Source organism: Haliotis asinina, chromosome 11 (genome assembly GCF_037392515.1).
Source record: "Haliotis asinina isolate JCU_RB_2024 chromosome 11, JCU_Hal_asi_v2, whole genome shotgun sequence".
NCBI lineage: Eukaryota > Metazoa > Mollusca > Gastropoda > Lepetellida > Haliotidae > Haliotis > Haliotis asinina.
Genome location: NC_090290.1, coordinates 8,085,826 through 8,103,092, shown reverse-complemented (window position 1 = coordinate 8,103,092; position 17,267 = coordinate 8,085,826). Strand labels below are relative to the sequence as shown.

The following is a 17,267-nucleotide window of genomic DNA, read 5'->3' as shown; positions in this document are numbered from 1 at the left end:
GCAACAGTGGCAACAAGTGTACCGTAGTGTTGTTGTTTTTATCCTAAGAGTGGCATGAGTATTTGTAGTGGTGATTCATCTCTGTACTGCAGGGAGGGCCGTACATATTCCAGCTGGTAGACTGGTATATAGCCTCTCTGGGACCTATGGTGTTCTGCACACTGGAGTGTGTTGCCGTGATGTGGATATACGGTCGGTATATACAACTTCAACCTGCAAAGTCTTTATTTAAAGTCCCTAGTATGGTGATCTATCTTCAGTTGTTAGCAATCTATAGCCCATTTTTATATTGTATTGTCCTCTATAGATAAATTGTTTTAGGTATAGTTACTAGTTTTGCATTCTTTTCTGTGATATTCTAGTTGTTTTACTGTCATTTGTTGACAATTTTTTATAATACACATGTATTCCATTTCAGTGTTTTGTTCCCGTCACGACATGGCTGAAATATTGCCGATGTGACGTTAATTATTAAGTTATTTCAAAATGATATATGAGTGACTTCAAATTAATTACGACTGAGAGACCCATGTAGAGGTAAATATCTTGCATATGGCCACAAAGCGTCCAGAATATGTGTTTGTTTCAGGGGCAAAACGATTCAGTAGTGACGTTGAGATGATGACCGGAAAACATCTTTCACCGGCAGTTAAGGTTCTCTTGGCGTTCGTTACGCCGTCAATCTTGCTGGTAAGAAAGTTAATACAGAGAGTGACAGGTTCTAATCCACACAGATGAGTTTTCTACCATGGACACTCTCATCGATCATGAGCAAGATTGGATATTTTCTCCGACCACATTACATGCTGGCTATAGAGATTACACTTGCGCTCTCCGCACCCGAAATGCCATTATCAATGCTACCTTGATAGCAATTATAACTGGTCAGTTATAAACCTACACATTTCCAAAATAGTGAACAATTGAGTTGCATGATTGATAAAACGCAAAAAACGTGAAGTCAAGCAGGGAAACAGATGATAAATGAAAAGTAAGAGAAAAAAGTTATTTAATTCCTTGGGGAACGTGTCTTGTCTATGTATGACTTTTTCTCCTGTGCATGGATGTTTTCTAGTAGTGGTATACTTACAATATAAACCACTACTCTTTTCAATGACACACACACACATACACACGCACACACACGCACACACACGCACACACACAGATATATATATATATATATATATATACACACACACACACACATATATATACATACATATATATACACATACATATATATACACAAAAGCCGAAAAGTCTAAAGATCCTCAGAACTGACATAATTTCTTCAATTCTTATCCTTAGCACAGATTTAATTTCTTCAAACCCAATTAGTTTCCGCCCGTCAGTGTGATCATCATGCGAGTGAGGTTATAGATTACACTTTGTTTATAACGGCGTTGCTAAGCTCTGACGTCACTAAGCTATGATACAAAGGGCTCGGAGCGCTGCATAGTGTGTGTTTCCAAAGTTCAATTTGAGTTTCAATCTGATATACAAAACAGTGCTATATAATTAATTTCATCGTATATAGATGGATTAAGTCGGGTTCTACTTGAGTTTAGGTCTAAAATGTTTGATGAAGTAATTTTGTTTTAGTTTACCTCTTTACAATCTAAGTAAACTTAGTCTCAGTGTATTTCGTTACACTCCACCACTGAGTCTAAGAAAACCTAGTAGGTAACCTTTGAGCGACCAATGACCGTCCAATCAAACGCGAGATGGTTAAATACATTTAACCAATCACACAACAGCTACTATTTAGGGATCGGAGGGACTTTCAAAATATTCAGGTCACCGACACAAAGCTCTCCACAAACAAAAATCCGCATATAACACAGTTATTTGACCTGTAGTATATACGCTTTGGGGTTTTTGTTGACATGGTTACCATTAGCTAATATTGTCTCAAGATAACATCCTTGAATATTGCCCAAAACACTATTTTCAGCGACTGTTTACTCACCGTTTTCATGGCTGTGCGTACACCGTGTGCATCATCCAGAAGCGAGCGTGCGCTAAACAGCATTCGGAATAGTTCGGGTACGAACCTTTTCGAGATAAAAAGTTCAAAAGGTATGTGCGAATGTGCACTTTCACGATTTGGTAAGCTGCGTTCTGATTGGTCAATCTCAAAGGTTACCTGACGCGACCTCCCATAAGGTTTTGTTAGACTCAGTAGTGCAGTGTAACGAAAAGCACTCAGTATAAGTTTACTTAGACTGGGTTTTATTGTCAAAAACATGTTTGATTTAGAATTATGACGTTTACAACTTTGCCTACAGTTTTTATGGATCTGGTGGATCAATTATTCATCATTCTTCTACTGGAGTATATCATCCTGGTATGCTTGGTGCTGCAAGCTGGAGGCCCGCTTGCTTTAGCATTGTCCTTGTGATACTCCGTGGTGGGTGGGGAGCTCGGGTGATGAACCATATGACACCAACCATGGCTTATGAAATACCCAACAAAAAACAAAACGTCAACTGAAATTGACCACAGACCGTCTCTATCGATTGAGTATTGGCCACGTTTCCTTGTTATCGAAACTCCGGACAAGACACCATTAAAGCTGAACACCTTCGCAGTATCTAAGGGTATTCACGGTATTGCTGGGGATGTTAAGAACTTTCGACGCTTACGTTCGGGTGCACTACTAGTTGAGTGCGGCAAGAAACAACAAGCAACCAATCTGAAGAGTATTGAATCTCTTGTGGGCATTCCGGTCACGGTCTCTGCTCACAAGACCTTGAACACTAGTAAAGGTATCATCAGTGATCGTGATCGACTCTTTGCTGATATGTCCGAACTTGACATAGCATCAGAAATGAAAGATCAAGGTGTGCCGTATGTAAAGCGCTTTTCAGTCCGAAAAAAGCAATCAAACCGTCCACACAAATACGTATCTGTGTAGTTTTTCATGTCCAAATGCTCCTAAATCAGTGAAGGCAGGTTCCTGTAACATCCAAGTTGATACCTACATCCCCAACCCGCTCAGGTGTTTTAAATGACAGAAATATGGACACGGTGTAAATACTTGCACATTGTCTGTTGTGTGTGCGCACTGTGGTGAGAAGACACACACAACATAAGATTGTGACAGTAGTTATAAGAAATGCACTAACTGTTCATGAGACCATTCCTCTTTTTCAAAAGAGTGTCCAATATGGAAGCAGCAGATGGAGATTCACCCAAAATATCTCTTTTTCTGAAGCAAAACAGCTTGTCCAGAGATCTGAATTAACAGAAACATGTGCTTCAAAAACTAAGACATCATCTGATGCAGCGAATAAAGCAACCAGATCAACTTCAGGCTGTCAAACAGATTGCACGTGGGTGAACACCGATTCCCCACATACCTTTGCACCTGCAATATCTACCCAAACTGCTGAGTCACTCCCTAACACACCTCAAAGTCAACCACAGCCAGATCTTGATTATAGTTTGTCATCTCAGTCTACCACAAGGTCTCAGTTGTTGTATAACGTGCAACAAATTGCTAAAGACAAAGATAACCATAAGCCGGATTCTTCCGTAAAAACAAAGTGGCAGAGCCCGAAAAGGGTCCGAAAATGAGATGAAAGTTTAGAACAAATATGGATTACTCGAAGACATGGACGTATCTGAAAACGTCCGCTCTATGGCACACAGCTTGTCGCCCAGCAAAAGGGTACGGGGTAGATCCCCAATAACTCGTGGCAAAATTATGTGTCAAAAATAAACTCCCAAACGCCGATGTCATGGAGGCCAAGTCCTTAGGTCTGATTTTCCACTCCCATTTAACTTTTCTTCCGCATATCAAATCCCTGAACACTAAATACCTGAAGGCACTTATTTATCAAAAGTCGTTTCTAATTCGAAGTGGGGAGGTGATCAAGTTACCGTTCTACACCTATATAGATCACTTCTCTACTCGAAACTTGATTACGGCTCAATTGAACATGGTGGAGCCCGCAAAAGCAACTTGAAACTATTCCATTTTGTCCAACATCAAGGTCTAAGACTTTGTCTTGGCTCCTTTCGAACTTCACCTATTGACAGCCTGTACGTTGAGGCTGATGAACAATCTCTTGAGGAACAACGTATAAAATTAGCTTTACAGTATGCAACAAAACTATATTCCAATGACTCAAACCCTGCATATAACTGTGTTTTCAATCCTCTCTATCAGGATCTATATATTCAAAAATCTTCTCAAGTTCCGCCTATTGGTTTAAGAATAAAACCACTTATTTTTGCTGCCAGCATTGGGCTAGATAATGTAGCGCCATCCCGGATTCTCCCTTCTCCTCCTTGGCAATTGGTTAGGCCACAAGTTGACCTAACATTAACTACATGTAAAATATCAGAAACTAACGAATTGCAGTATAAACAGGAATATAATCAATTAAAAACATAAATATAGCAATTACAAATCTATCTTTACAGATGGGTCCAAGTACGGTGGCGCAGTGGCTTGTGCCACTGTCATTGCATCCAGAACAATATCCTCTAGACTGCCAATTAACAGCTCTATTTTTACAGCTGAAGCAAACGTCATATTAACGGCTCTATATTCAAGGACACCCTAAACGAAAACAATACATAATCTTTTATGACTGTCTTCGTGCCTTCAGGCGATTAAAAACCTATCATGTAAACATCCGCTTTTAATAGAAATTATTGTATTGTATAATAATCTTGCCACTGGTCAAAACGACATCGTATTCTGTTGGTTACCAAGCCATGTAGGAATCTCTAATAACACATTAGCTGACCTTGCTGCTAAAGCAGCACTCAACAAATCTGTGACACCACTTCTTATTCCATACAATGATTATAAAGATACAATTAGATCTTACATCCGTGATCTGATGTAGAAGAGGTGGGACACTCGAGCAGGTATCAACAAATTACATGAAATAAAACCCTACATTGGTTACACCTACTTGGGTTGTCAGTCCAGATTTGAGGAGGTTATTATGCGACGATGTCGTATTGGCCACACAAGATATACACATGAATATTTGCTTGAAGGTAAAGATCCTCCGTTTTTGTATCCCTTGTGATGAAAGAATCACAGTCAAGCATGTTTTGCTTGACTGTGTTGAATATGCCATCACAAGGAATAACTATTTTAAATCAGGAACTATGAAGGATATTTTAGTAATATTAGTTATCATTTAATGATTGCGTTTTTTGAAAAAAATAGATCTGTTTCATGACTTGTAAATAGATAAATATTTTATGGCTGGAAGTTGAATTAGTAACTAAGATTGTCAGTCGCTGTATCCTCAAAGGGGGTTGAAGTACCGTAAAATTGTTGTCCTCCTGAGAGTATACGTCCCAAAACAGTTGAAGTCAGATTTTATCGTCCACTTTAACCGTAGAATATGCCAGCTGCTGAGGGGATGGTGTAAATCCAGATAGGGACCATGCAGGTAGCAGAGGTACTGTAAGTCCCCATGGTGCATAGTATGGTGATCTACCTTCTGTTGTTGGTGATCTATAGCCTGTTTCTATATTGTGCTGTCCAAATAGTGATACTATTATTTTTATAAGTTTCCATGCTAGTTTTAATAGTAACTGTGCTAATCTAGTGGTTTTACTGTCTTTAGTCGACAGGTTCTTCATAATATGCACATATATTTGGTGTTTAATGTCACGTATGTTCTCGTCACAATATGGCTGCAATACTGCCGATAGGACATTAAATATTAACTCACTCACTCACTCATCCTTTATAATACAGGGCTGCGGAAGTTGGTCATATAGAGCTTGAAGATCAGTTTTTGCAAACGTCGAAGACGGGGAAATATAGAGAGAGCATAGTGTAAACGCTACATGTAAAGTAATTCTCACTGCAACAGCCTGCATATTAGCAATAAGTGAAACAGGAATACCTGCATTGAGATACCTGCATTGCCATGTAAGATGAGATTGATATGTATGTGTATATTATGGATAGTGTTGTTCTATTTAGTAGGAGCTTTAATTTCCGAAATGCACCAATCATTTTAGATGTTTTTGTGTTCAATATGACGATGCTTCCAGCTTCCATTAGAGTAAAAGGTTAAACCCAAATGTTTATGAAAGTGAACTGTTTTTATAATTTATCTATGATCATGAAACTTCAAATTGTTGTCAATTCGGCCATTTTTCCAAGGTAATACTATAGCTTCAGTTTTATCCAGATTGTAAGAAATTAACCAAGCCTTTGCCCAATCACTTAAGAGTTCAAGATTTTCATTCATGTTCCTCTCCATCACCTGTTTGTCCTTTGAAAATGTTCCCAATGAAGTGTCGTCAGCGAAAAAGCCGAGTTATACAATGTAGCTTATCGGCTATCTCGCTTACATACAGAATAAAAAGAAAAGGGCCTAAAAACGATCCCTGGGGAACTGCTGTTTTCAATACCACAAGCTTGGATAGCGATCTGTTTACAAAAACTGACTGATTTCGACCAGTTACATAACTGTTAAACCAATCAAGGAGTTTTCCATGAACTCCATACATCCCTATGTGCCAAACTCTATCAAAAGCCTTTGATACATCAAGAAAGACCATACAATAGTATTCTATTATCAAGTGATGTACAAATTTGATGATAAATTTCTACAAGTTGTTGCAGGGTAGAAGGAAGCCACATTGGTAATTGTATAAAAGATCACTGGACACAAAGAAATTATAAACATGCTTAAACACAACTCTTTCAAACACCTTTCCAGCACAACTGAGTGAATTTGGGCGATAATTCGACACAACCAAATGATCACCTTTCTTGAACAAGGGGATAATATTTGCATGCTTCCATTGACTTGGATACTCGTACAATTTAAGTGACAAGTTAAACAATATAGACAAGACTGGACTAACAGAAGTAACACTTGTGTAAGTGGTGCCTAATCTGGTCTGGCCCAGCAGCTTTCGTAAGAGGAGAATATTTAATGGTATCTGAAACCTCATTAACCTCCATTTTAATGTTTTCTAATTTCGCATCGGTACGCTTGTCAAATTGTGGAGGACATGTGGTATCTGCACCATTTAAACTTGATATAGACTCAAAATATTTATTTAACATATTAGCTTTATCAAAATCTGAAAAAGCTGATTGACCATCTTCGTCAGCATTTCTTTTCAGGGCGGGAATGAAGCTAGCAGAACCTGACGTTTTGATCAAGTTGCGTAACATTTTCCAATATGGTGATTTGTTTTCACCGTAAAGTTCGAATACAAATTCATCAAGGTTTGGATAAAAGAGCTCTTTTGCATAACATTTCATGTTATTGACTTTGTTACGCTGTTTTCTGTATTTCATAACGTCAGTTGTATTCTGTGCCCTCTTGGCTTTTTTTCCTAATTCGATCCCGCTTCCTACTTTCACGCTGAATATTTTAGTCATACCACGGTTTGTCTTTAGGTCTTATCATCACGACTCTAGAAGGAATACATTGTTTGGTATAATCATTAAGACGTTCATAAAATACACAGCAAGCATCTTCAACACTAGAACAGTCAGTAAACAGTGACACTCATTCATTACTGCTAAAAAGTGCGTTCAGTTTTTCATAATCACCATTACTTTAACACCAAACTTTTCTAGGATAGGCAGCTTTAGTTGACACATGTACATCAACGTGGGCAATCGTGCCTTTGTGACCTCTTATACTGCTGTCAAAATTACCAACACCACTTTCAACAACATCAACTTCGTCATTAACAACTATTGGATCAAGTAGGGTTCTGATTGTCTTGGTGACACGTGTGGGCTCCGTTATGATATTGGTAAGTTGTTTCTGAGTAAGATATCTGTTAGGTTCAGTTTGGCTGTGGAAAGTAAATTTTCATTCAGTTCACCGACAAAAGTAACTTTACTTGAAATATCTAAAGCATTTTCAATACTATTGTCAAATCTGCTCCAAACGTTGGCAGTATTACTTTCAGGCCAGTAAACTGTGCATACGATTAATGGTTTTTGACGAAGATATATTTCAACCCATACAGATTCATCGTACATACTTTCAAGATTTGGAAGTCTGTCAACAATCATGGACGAATAGCTGTAATTCATGTAAATTAGTCCTCAATCCTCTGCAGTTCCACTGTACAATATTAGTGGAATAAACTATCTTTTGGGGGGATTTATTGGGGATCTACCCCGCACCCTTTTTGAGGGGGACAAGCTATGTGCCATAAAATGGACGTTTTCAGAAACGTTCATGTCTTCAAGAGACCCATATTTATTAAACAATTGAATTTTATTTGTGTGACCCTTTAGGAGCTCTGCCACTTTGTTGTTTTGAAGCATCAGGCTTAGGTTTCGGTTTACTTTTATCAGTTTGTTGACTATGAGGTGTCGATTGAGATTTGAGTGTGACTGAGATGATGATGATTTGTGATCAGAAGAAGACTTTGATGTACTAGGAAGTGATTCCACAGTCTGAGATGATACAGCAGGGTACAAAAGCTGTGGAGAATAGCAATTTACCCAAGTCAAGGTAGTATGGCAGCCCGCGGATGATTTTGTTATTTAGAGCTAGACTCAGATGATGTTTTTGCTACTGTAGCATAACCTTCCGGAAGATCAGACCGTTATTGTTTTTTGGTTTTTTTTGCCTCAGAAAAAAAAGATATTTTGAGGAAACTTTATTCTGTTTATCTCCATTTGCTCTTTCCAAATAGGACACTGTTTAGAAAATGAGGAAGGAGGAGGAATGAGCAGTTGGTGCATGTTTTAAAATCACTGTCACAATCTTCTGTTGTGTGTGTTTTCTCACTGGGTTGGGAATGTAGGTGTCAACTTAAATGTTACAGGAACCTGCCTTCACTGATGTAGGAGCATTTGGACATGAAAAAGTAAAGAAACGTATTTTCTTTTGATGGTTTCGTTGTTTTTCCGAGTTGAAAAGCGCTTGACATAAATCACACCATGATCTTTCAATTCTGAAACTATATCAAAGTCCGACATATCATAAAAAAAATCTCTCACGATCTCTCACGATGCCTTTAGTTTCGTTCAAGGTTTTGTGTGCAGAGACCGTGACCTGAATGCCTACAAAAGATTTAATGTTCATCAGGTTGGTTGCTTGTTGCTTTTTCCCTCATTAAACTAACAACGCACCCGAACGTCTAATGTTTTTTCACATCCCCAGCAATGCCTTGAATACCACTGGATACAGTAAAGGGGTTAAGCTTTAACGGTGTCTTGTCAGGAGTCTCAATCACAACGAAACATGGTCAATACTCAATCGATGCAGACGGTCTGTGGTCAGTATCAACAGGGTCAATATCAAGTGGACGCTTTGGGTTAGTATCACAAGGATAATGCTAAAGCAAGCGGGCCTCCAGCTTGCAGCACCAAGGATACCCGGATGACATATTCCAGCAGAAGAATTAGAAATAATTAATCCACTAGATTGGCCCAAGGGCCACCGCACAGACACACACACACACACACACACTCACACACACACACACACACACACACACACACACACACACACACACACACACACACACACACATACATACATACATATGTCACGGTTACAGTTCCCTATTGCCCTGAAACACCAGGATCCTCTTTTCCGCCGACACAGGGTCGCAACCCACGGCAAACGGGTTGTGGACTAGATATCCCCTCGGGTCCACAATGGGGGTGAACATTTCTTAGCGTTACCCAGCACCCACTAAGAGGAGGTGGCCGTTCACGGGTGCCTACATGCCTACGGCGTAAATGTGCCACACTATTGTATTGTGGTATTTAGCTTTAACCGAGAGTCTGATAATAATGACACTGATAATAATTTCCCACACAACGAATTCTGTTGGATTATATATAACGTCACACAACACAGCTGTATGGAGACTGATATTGTATTTTTATGTTTCAGATAGTTTGCATCCTTACAATTATCAGCTACCAGCCACCGACTTATGGCAAGTACGTCTTTCCCACCTACGCCAACATAATCGGTTGGTGTTTCGCCGTGATGCCTCTTCTCCCGCTACCAGTCTTCCTTGTCATTGCTGTCAGAAAATATAGGGGGAGGAGTTCTCTAAAGAAGGTATAGTGTGGTTTAATCTAGCAGCAAAAGGATACAAACAAGTGCATTTCATGACGTGTTGCCGGCGTCAGTCTCTGGTTCTGCCACTGAAGTAAAATAGTATCAGTCAGTCCGTGATGAAAAAATAGTTCACAAATCAATACAAGTAAATACCAATGCAGTACAATGCCACGTAAGTACACATGGGCTTAGCATTATTTCAGTTTCTATTGATCAAAAAGCCCATTTGTACATTGTATTGTGAAAACGCAGCGTTCTATTTTTAAAGATACTAGCTACCCTTGTAGAAGGTCGCATTAGCTAGCCTTTGATTGACCTATGACCGTCTTATCAAACGCGAAGAGATTTAACCAGTCAACCAACAGTTATTAATCATGCCTCAGTGGGACTTAGAAAACGGTTATTGAATTTTCTCTTTCCTGGTTGCTGACGCTGATTTTTCAACCAACGAAAATTAGCGTAAAATACAAATTATGACCTGTATTATATACACGTGTGGGTTTCTGTTTACACTTATTACATTTCCACAAGATGACATCCTGGAGTATTGACAAAGCGTTATTTTCAGTGACTGTTTACTCGCTGTAGTGAATAATGCGTCCTCCATGTGCATCACTCGAAGGCCAGTGTGGGGGAAATAGCATTTGGAATTGTTCGATGTTTCACGATCAATGTTCAGACGATATGTGCAAATGTTAGCATGCTAAGCTGTGTCCTGATTGATCATTCTAAATGGTTAGATGACGCGACCTTTTACTGGGGTGTGTTCAGTAAAGCAATCTGACTAATATCATTGAGTCTTAGTTTACTTGGACTGCCATACAATCTTGAGGTGTATCACAAATCGTAAGGCTATACCAGACAAGAGCAATGAACACAGGAATAATAACCTACCAGCTACAATGGCCAAGTTGGGAAACTATTACTGGGAGGACCTGATGAACGTAAAACACGATACTGGCCTTCATAGTGGTCATCACCTGAGATGAAAAGCAAGAGTTAACTCCCTTGGTATACTTAAGCATGGACCTCAGAAGATCCGTCATCAGATGTGGAAGTAGTTATTGTATACATAAACTCAAGGACAAAAGTAGCTTATCAATGCTGGCTATGTCATGTACAACACCAATCATCAAACAGTGAACAACAATGACACATAAAACCTAGCAAATTAGTCAAGACGACATGACATAATGCACCATGATGTTACATAAGAACAAAGAACAAAATATGTCATTTCAAAAGTAAATGGGTTGCAGCATAGTTAGTAAACTGTTCTACTACCAGTTTGATGTTTAAAACAAAGATGCCTCTATATTGATCCACCTCATTACAAACGTGTGTGGTACATTTGCGAACTCATAAATTCTCGCATCTGTTGAATTGATTAATATGTCAGCAAGCTAGTTTGGTTGTGTCTAAAATATTTCAACAAAGTAAAGTGTATACACCCTGATAACCCACATCAGACAGACCCATGCGAATTTCGATTCAACGATAATGCCCAGATGATGATTTGGTCTTTCTTAAACTTTTAATTCTTAATAATATGCGTTATTTACCAGCCAGGCCCAGAAATCTCATACACTCATCCACATTTGTGGTAACTGGGACTTTTCAAAGAGTGTCCACATTTCCATGGACTGACAGTTGTTTAGCTCAGATTACCTAACGTAACATCTGAGTCTGCTGAAAGTTCAAAATTATATACCGTGTTAGGTTTGCATACTATTAGTCCATATACTATTAGGAAAAATATCTCTATATTTCATCCTAAAAGGTATCCTTGCAATACAAGCAAACGTGTTCCATTTTTCAGAGAGTGAAACTGGCCTTGAAACCTGATAAAGATTGGTGTCCTGCAGATGCCAGCTACAAAGAGGCACACATGATAAACCAAAAGACACAAGGACATACGTTGAAGGAGAACATATTTGACGTATTTAAGTAACCCGCTGCGAACGTTCCGACTTTAAAATAAACTAGTCCACTACTCTTTCATTAGACTTCACACCATGTAGATAGTTCACATCTCCCCGATCAAGAATTCATGTGTGAGCGCGCCCTTGTGTGTGGTGGGGGAGGGGGTTGAAGTGGGGTGTGTGTGTCTGTCTGCTTGTTTGTCTGTCAGTCTGTGCGAGCGATGTCCCGGAAGCACAAACCGTTTTTTTAAAATAATTGTTCTATGTACGAGTGTCATTCATCAGAAAAGAGTGATCTCCACTCGTGTTATTGAAATGATTATCAAATATGTAAAGCTAATGGTTAACATACGTGGGACATTGAATTTACTTGAGAGTTTGTAGGTGATATTTGTGTTGAATCCAATATATCCAGATACTATTCAAAGCGTATACAAGAATTTTATAACTAAGATAATATTTTGTGAAATAACTATCGGTCCTGTTCTTTAGAAATCGAAATAGAAAGACTGACAGATACACAGACATTGAACCCCACAGCATGCATTGACTATAGCATAGCACATTATAAAATGTCTCTATGTTTGTTACTAGAGGTGAATAAATCACGTACTCAATCTCATAAAACATTTGGTTTGCTTTTAGTTCTGGTACCAGAGAAAGAAGTCAAGAGTGAATACTTAAACATTGCAAGTTTTTCTTATCAAGCCCGTCCTTGTAGTCTGTCATTACCTTGGAAAATAAAACAGCCACTAGCACACGTTTTAACACATCAGAAAATGTCCAAGTGTCATATTTTTGGTGTCAACTTTGGTCAAGACACATCCCAGAAACTCAATTTTAAGACAAAAGTCAACGAAGATAAATGAACATGAACACGAACGAAGCTCCCTTCTATCATGGTGGGCTGCTGCTGCTGGTGTTCTGTGGATTTATGTCACGGTTGGCGAGACTGCGGTAGTTACCTTTGTTCTGTTCCCTCCTTGCCACGTGACCGAAGACCTATGTCCATTTCCCCAAACAGATAATCTTTGTAAAGCTCATTTCTGGTTTTGCCGGTGTAGGTGTTGCAGGTCTATTGCTGAAAAGCGGTGTTACACCATACTCACTCCTGCACAGTGTACAACATATTAAACAAGATTCCCTATACCCTGTTGTGTTTTTATTCCGGTTGACCATGCAGGCATTACACGTCACAATAACTAAAGTGAATGAGTGTGGGAGTGAGTGAGTGAGTGAAGATTTTAAGTCCCATCGGCAATATTCCAGCCATTTTGTGACTAAAACAAGGTGTAGATTTATAATGATTAAAATTAGATGAACACCTCTCAACGAAGGACAGTAAAACATATATATTATCACAAACAGATATTTAAATTCTTAGTAATTAAATCTAAGATAGTTGAACTATAAGACGACGATACAATATAGAAATGGGCTATAGACCATCAACAACTGAAGGTAGATCACCATGCTAGGGACCATGGTGACATAAGTATCTTTGCTACCCGCGTGGGGCACCCGTGAACGGCCACCTCCTTGTGGTGGGTGCTGGGTAACGCTGAGAGCCGTTCACCCCCGTTGTGGACCCGGGGGATATTTGGTCCACCAACCCGTTTGCCGTGGGTTACGGCCCTGTGTCGGTGGAGGACGGGAGTCTGGGGGTTGAGGGCACTGGGGGCCTGTAATCGTGTTTCCTTTGCTCAACACACCTCTTCGACCCTTACTTCACCTAGACGGGTGGTTGAATAGACCCAGTTCAACCAATCGGTTGGTCATGCCGAGCCCTGAGCACTAAATTTTGTTGCTCAGTAACTATTTGGCTTGGACACAATGTTGACATAATTGGTTTTAAGTATATATTATATCATATATGAATTTTGAAATTTGATAAAATTTGCCTAGATGCTGGTGCCAGAAGGCGATGGTTCATGGCATAATCTGGTAGACTGATTACTTGTTTAATCATTCTGCTGGGGTATATCATCCCAGTATCCTTGGTGCTGCAGGTCGGAGATCCACTTGTAGATAGCATTGTCTTTATGATACCCGGTGGTGGGTGGGGAGCAGGGATGATGAATCTTATATACATTAACATGGAACCTGAAACCCCCTTGAGAAAAAAAGAACGTCAGCTTGATAATGACCAAAGCACAAATGACAGTTATCGACCATTTAAACAGGTAGACTATTGGCCGAGATTTCTAGTGATAGAATCTGTGGATACAAAAACAATTAAACTCAATCTGTTTGCTGTTTCCAAAGCAGTGTATGGTAGTGCAGGAGACGTGAAACATATCAGGAGATTGAGATCTGGGTCGTTACTCATAGAATGTAGTAAACGACAACAAGCAACCAACCTGCTGTCAATTGATACCTTGGCCGGAAGCCCTGTTTTAGTGTCAACCCATCGTACACTGAATTCAAGTAAAGGCATTGTCAGGGATCGAGATCATCTTTTAGAGAACATGACGGAGTTTGACATCATGCTTGAACTGAAAGATCAAGGCGTCAAAATTCTGAAGTAGTTCTCACAAACACATATTTATTGTCCATTGTCTCTCCAACGGCACCAAAGTCAATCAAAGCTGGGTACTGCAATCTTCCAGTTGAAGTGTATATACCAAATCCATGGAGGTGCTTTAAATGCCAGAAATTTGGTCATGGGATAAATTCTTGCTCCAACCGTATTACTTGTGCTCATTGTGAGGAGCAATCTCATGTTAGAGAAGACTGTACAAATAGCTTTTAAAAAAGTGTCAACTGATCACAAAATCATTCCTTCTCATCACAAGATATGGAAGAGGGTATATGGAAGTCAATAAAATAAAACATTCTCAACACATCAGCTATGCTGAAGCTAAGAAGCTTGTTCCCTCTGTTAACCCAAATGACCCTTATGCTTCTGTTAGTAAAAGACCACCCACGACCACACTCTCAGTTGAATGTTAGACAGAGCTGACATGGATAAAATCTACTTCTCCTGAACCCATCACAAATCAAGAATTATTACCACGAAGAGATTCTGCTACTCAGACTGCAGCAATGACGCCATCTCAGCCTCAGCCTATGCCTTTGTCACAGGATTCCGCAAGTCCAAAGACTCAACTAGATAACAGAATGTCCTCTGGTCGAAATGTTCATTCCAAATCCAAATCAGATTCGTGTCAGTCAAAAACTGTAACTGGAAATCAAGTCGCAAAAACTGTGAATGGAAACCAGAAACTTACCAGAATCAACCAAAGCGATAGAGTTGCTAAGGGTTCAAAAGATGAACCGGCACCTACTTTTCTCTGGATTTGTCTCTTGCAGACTCTAATCTTCTTCATGAATTTGATAGGACAGTCCACAATGACCTCTGTGGAAGTGACCACTTTACAATTATTTTATCAGAAATATCCCCATCTGAAGCTCCATCTTACACAAGATGGAATTTCTTATGGGAAATTGGTCCTTATTTAAAACATTGTGCTCGTCTAAACTCCAACCTTCATGTTTCAGTCAAATACGCGATAAAATTCAGCGTTTTTCCGACGTTTGAAATGAGATAGCTGCAGTGTGTATACCACAATCCCCTACAAATCCACATGTACGGAAGCCGTGGTTTAATACAGACTGTAAGCAGGCTAGAAAAGAGAGGAAAAGAGCAGAGAATTACTTTCGAAATCATCCAACTATCCATAACTTAAATAAGTTTAAAGTACTAAATGCAAAGGCGCGTCGAACATTCAAACAAAACAAACGACAGTCCTGGAGGAACTATGTCTCCAGGATTAATTGACGCACACCAGTGTCCAAGGTATGGAACATGGCTCAGAGAATAAAAGGCACAGGTTCAAAATCTGCTGTTCACCATCTTAAAGATGGTGATAGTTTGATTACTGACACATCTCAAATTGCCAATAAACTTGGCGAAACGCTTGCCAAAAATTCTTCATCGGAAAAGTATGTTCCTGACTTTTAGAGATACCAGAAGTTACAGGAAAAGAAAAACCTTAATTTTGAATCAAATAATGGTGAAGATTACAACGAAGTGTTTTCCTTACATGAGCTGCATACAGCTCTTGAGCAAGCTCATAACACAGCATTGCTTTATACATTAAGAAATCTTCCCTTGTTCCGCCTCTTGGATTAAGAATAAAACCACTTATTTCTGCTGCCGGCACTGAGCTGGATCATATTGCTCCCTTCCGTCTTCTTTCTTCTCCTCCTTGGCAATTGGTTAGGCCACAGGTCGACCTGACATTAACTACATTTAAAAATCAGAAACAACTGAATTACAATATAAACAGATCCAGAATAATATCTTCTAGATTACTAGACAACAGTCCTATTTTTACAGCCGAAGCTAACGCCATTCTAACGGCTCTTAAATATATTGAAAGACATCCTAAACATAAACAGTATATAATCTATTCCGACTCTCTTTCTTGCCTTCAGGCTATTATAATATCTCTTGTAAACATCCACTTTTAACTGATCTGTTGAATTGTATAATAATCTTCCTACTGGCCAGTACGACATCGTCTTCTGTTGGTTACCCAGCCACGTGGTCATTTCCGGTAACGCAATGGCCGATCTTGCTGCTAAGGCAGCACTCAACAAATCTCTGACACCACTTCTCATTCCATACACTGATTATAAAACTAGCATTAGATCGTATATCCGTGATTTGATGCAGAAGAAGTGGGACACCCATGTGAGTGTAAATACATTACATGCAATGAAACCATATATTGGGTAAACCCACTTGGGTTGTCAGTCCAGATTTGAAGAGGTCATTTTGCGGCGGTGTCGTATTGGCCATACTAGATATACTCATGAATACCTTTCGAAAGATACCCTCCATTCTGCATCCCTTGTGATTAAAGAATCACAGTCAAGCATATTGTGCTTGACTGTGTTTAGTATTCCATCACAAAGGATTAGTGTTTTAATTCACGAACTATGAAGGATCTTTTTACTAATACCAGCTCTCATTTAATTATTACATTTTTAAAAGAATTAGATTTGTTGTCAGAATTGTAAATAGATAAATATTTTATTATTGGTAGTCTAGTTTAATAACTGAGATTGTTAGTGGCTGTGCCCTCGAGGGGGTTGAAGTATTGTAAAATTATTGTCCTCCTGAGAGGGTACGTAAGTCCAATACATTCTATGTAAATTTAGTACGACGAAACTTTTAATCATTATATATTTGTTGTTTTTAATAATGACTAAATTTCGGTATAATCGCCAATAGCTGAGGGGATGGTGTAAATCCATTTGGGGTCTATGCAGGTAGAAAACGTAC

The 17,267-nt window shown here is 39.2% G+C and overlaps 1 protein-coding gene across 1 annotated transcript in view; it reads left to right on the top strand.

The window, feature by feature from the left end:
• Positions 1-13,083, top strand: part of LOC137256020 (sodium- and chloride-dependent glycine transporter 1-like) — a 63,299-nt gene extending 50,216 nt beyond the window's left edge. Inside the window, exons 11-14 of the mRNA XM_067793676.1 lie at positions 93-192; positions 590-690; positions 9,879-10,052; positions 11,872-13,083. Coding sequence (XP_067649777.1) covers positions 93-192; positions 590-690; positions 9,879-10,052; positions 11,872-12,003 — 507 coding nt within the window. The 3' untranslated portion in view covers positions 12,004-13,083. The remainder of the gene's footprint in view (positions 1-92; positions 193-589; positions 691-9,878; positions 10,053-11,871) is intronic.
• Positions 13,084-17,267: the final 4,184 nt, after the last annotated feature.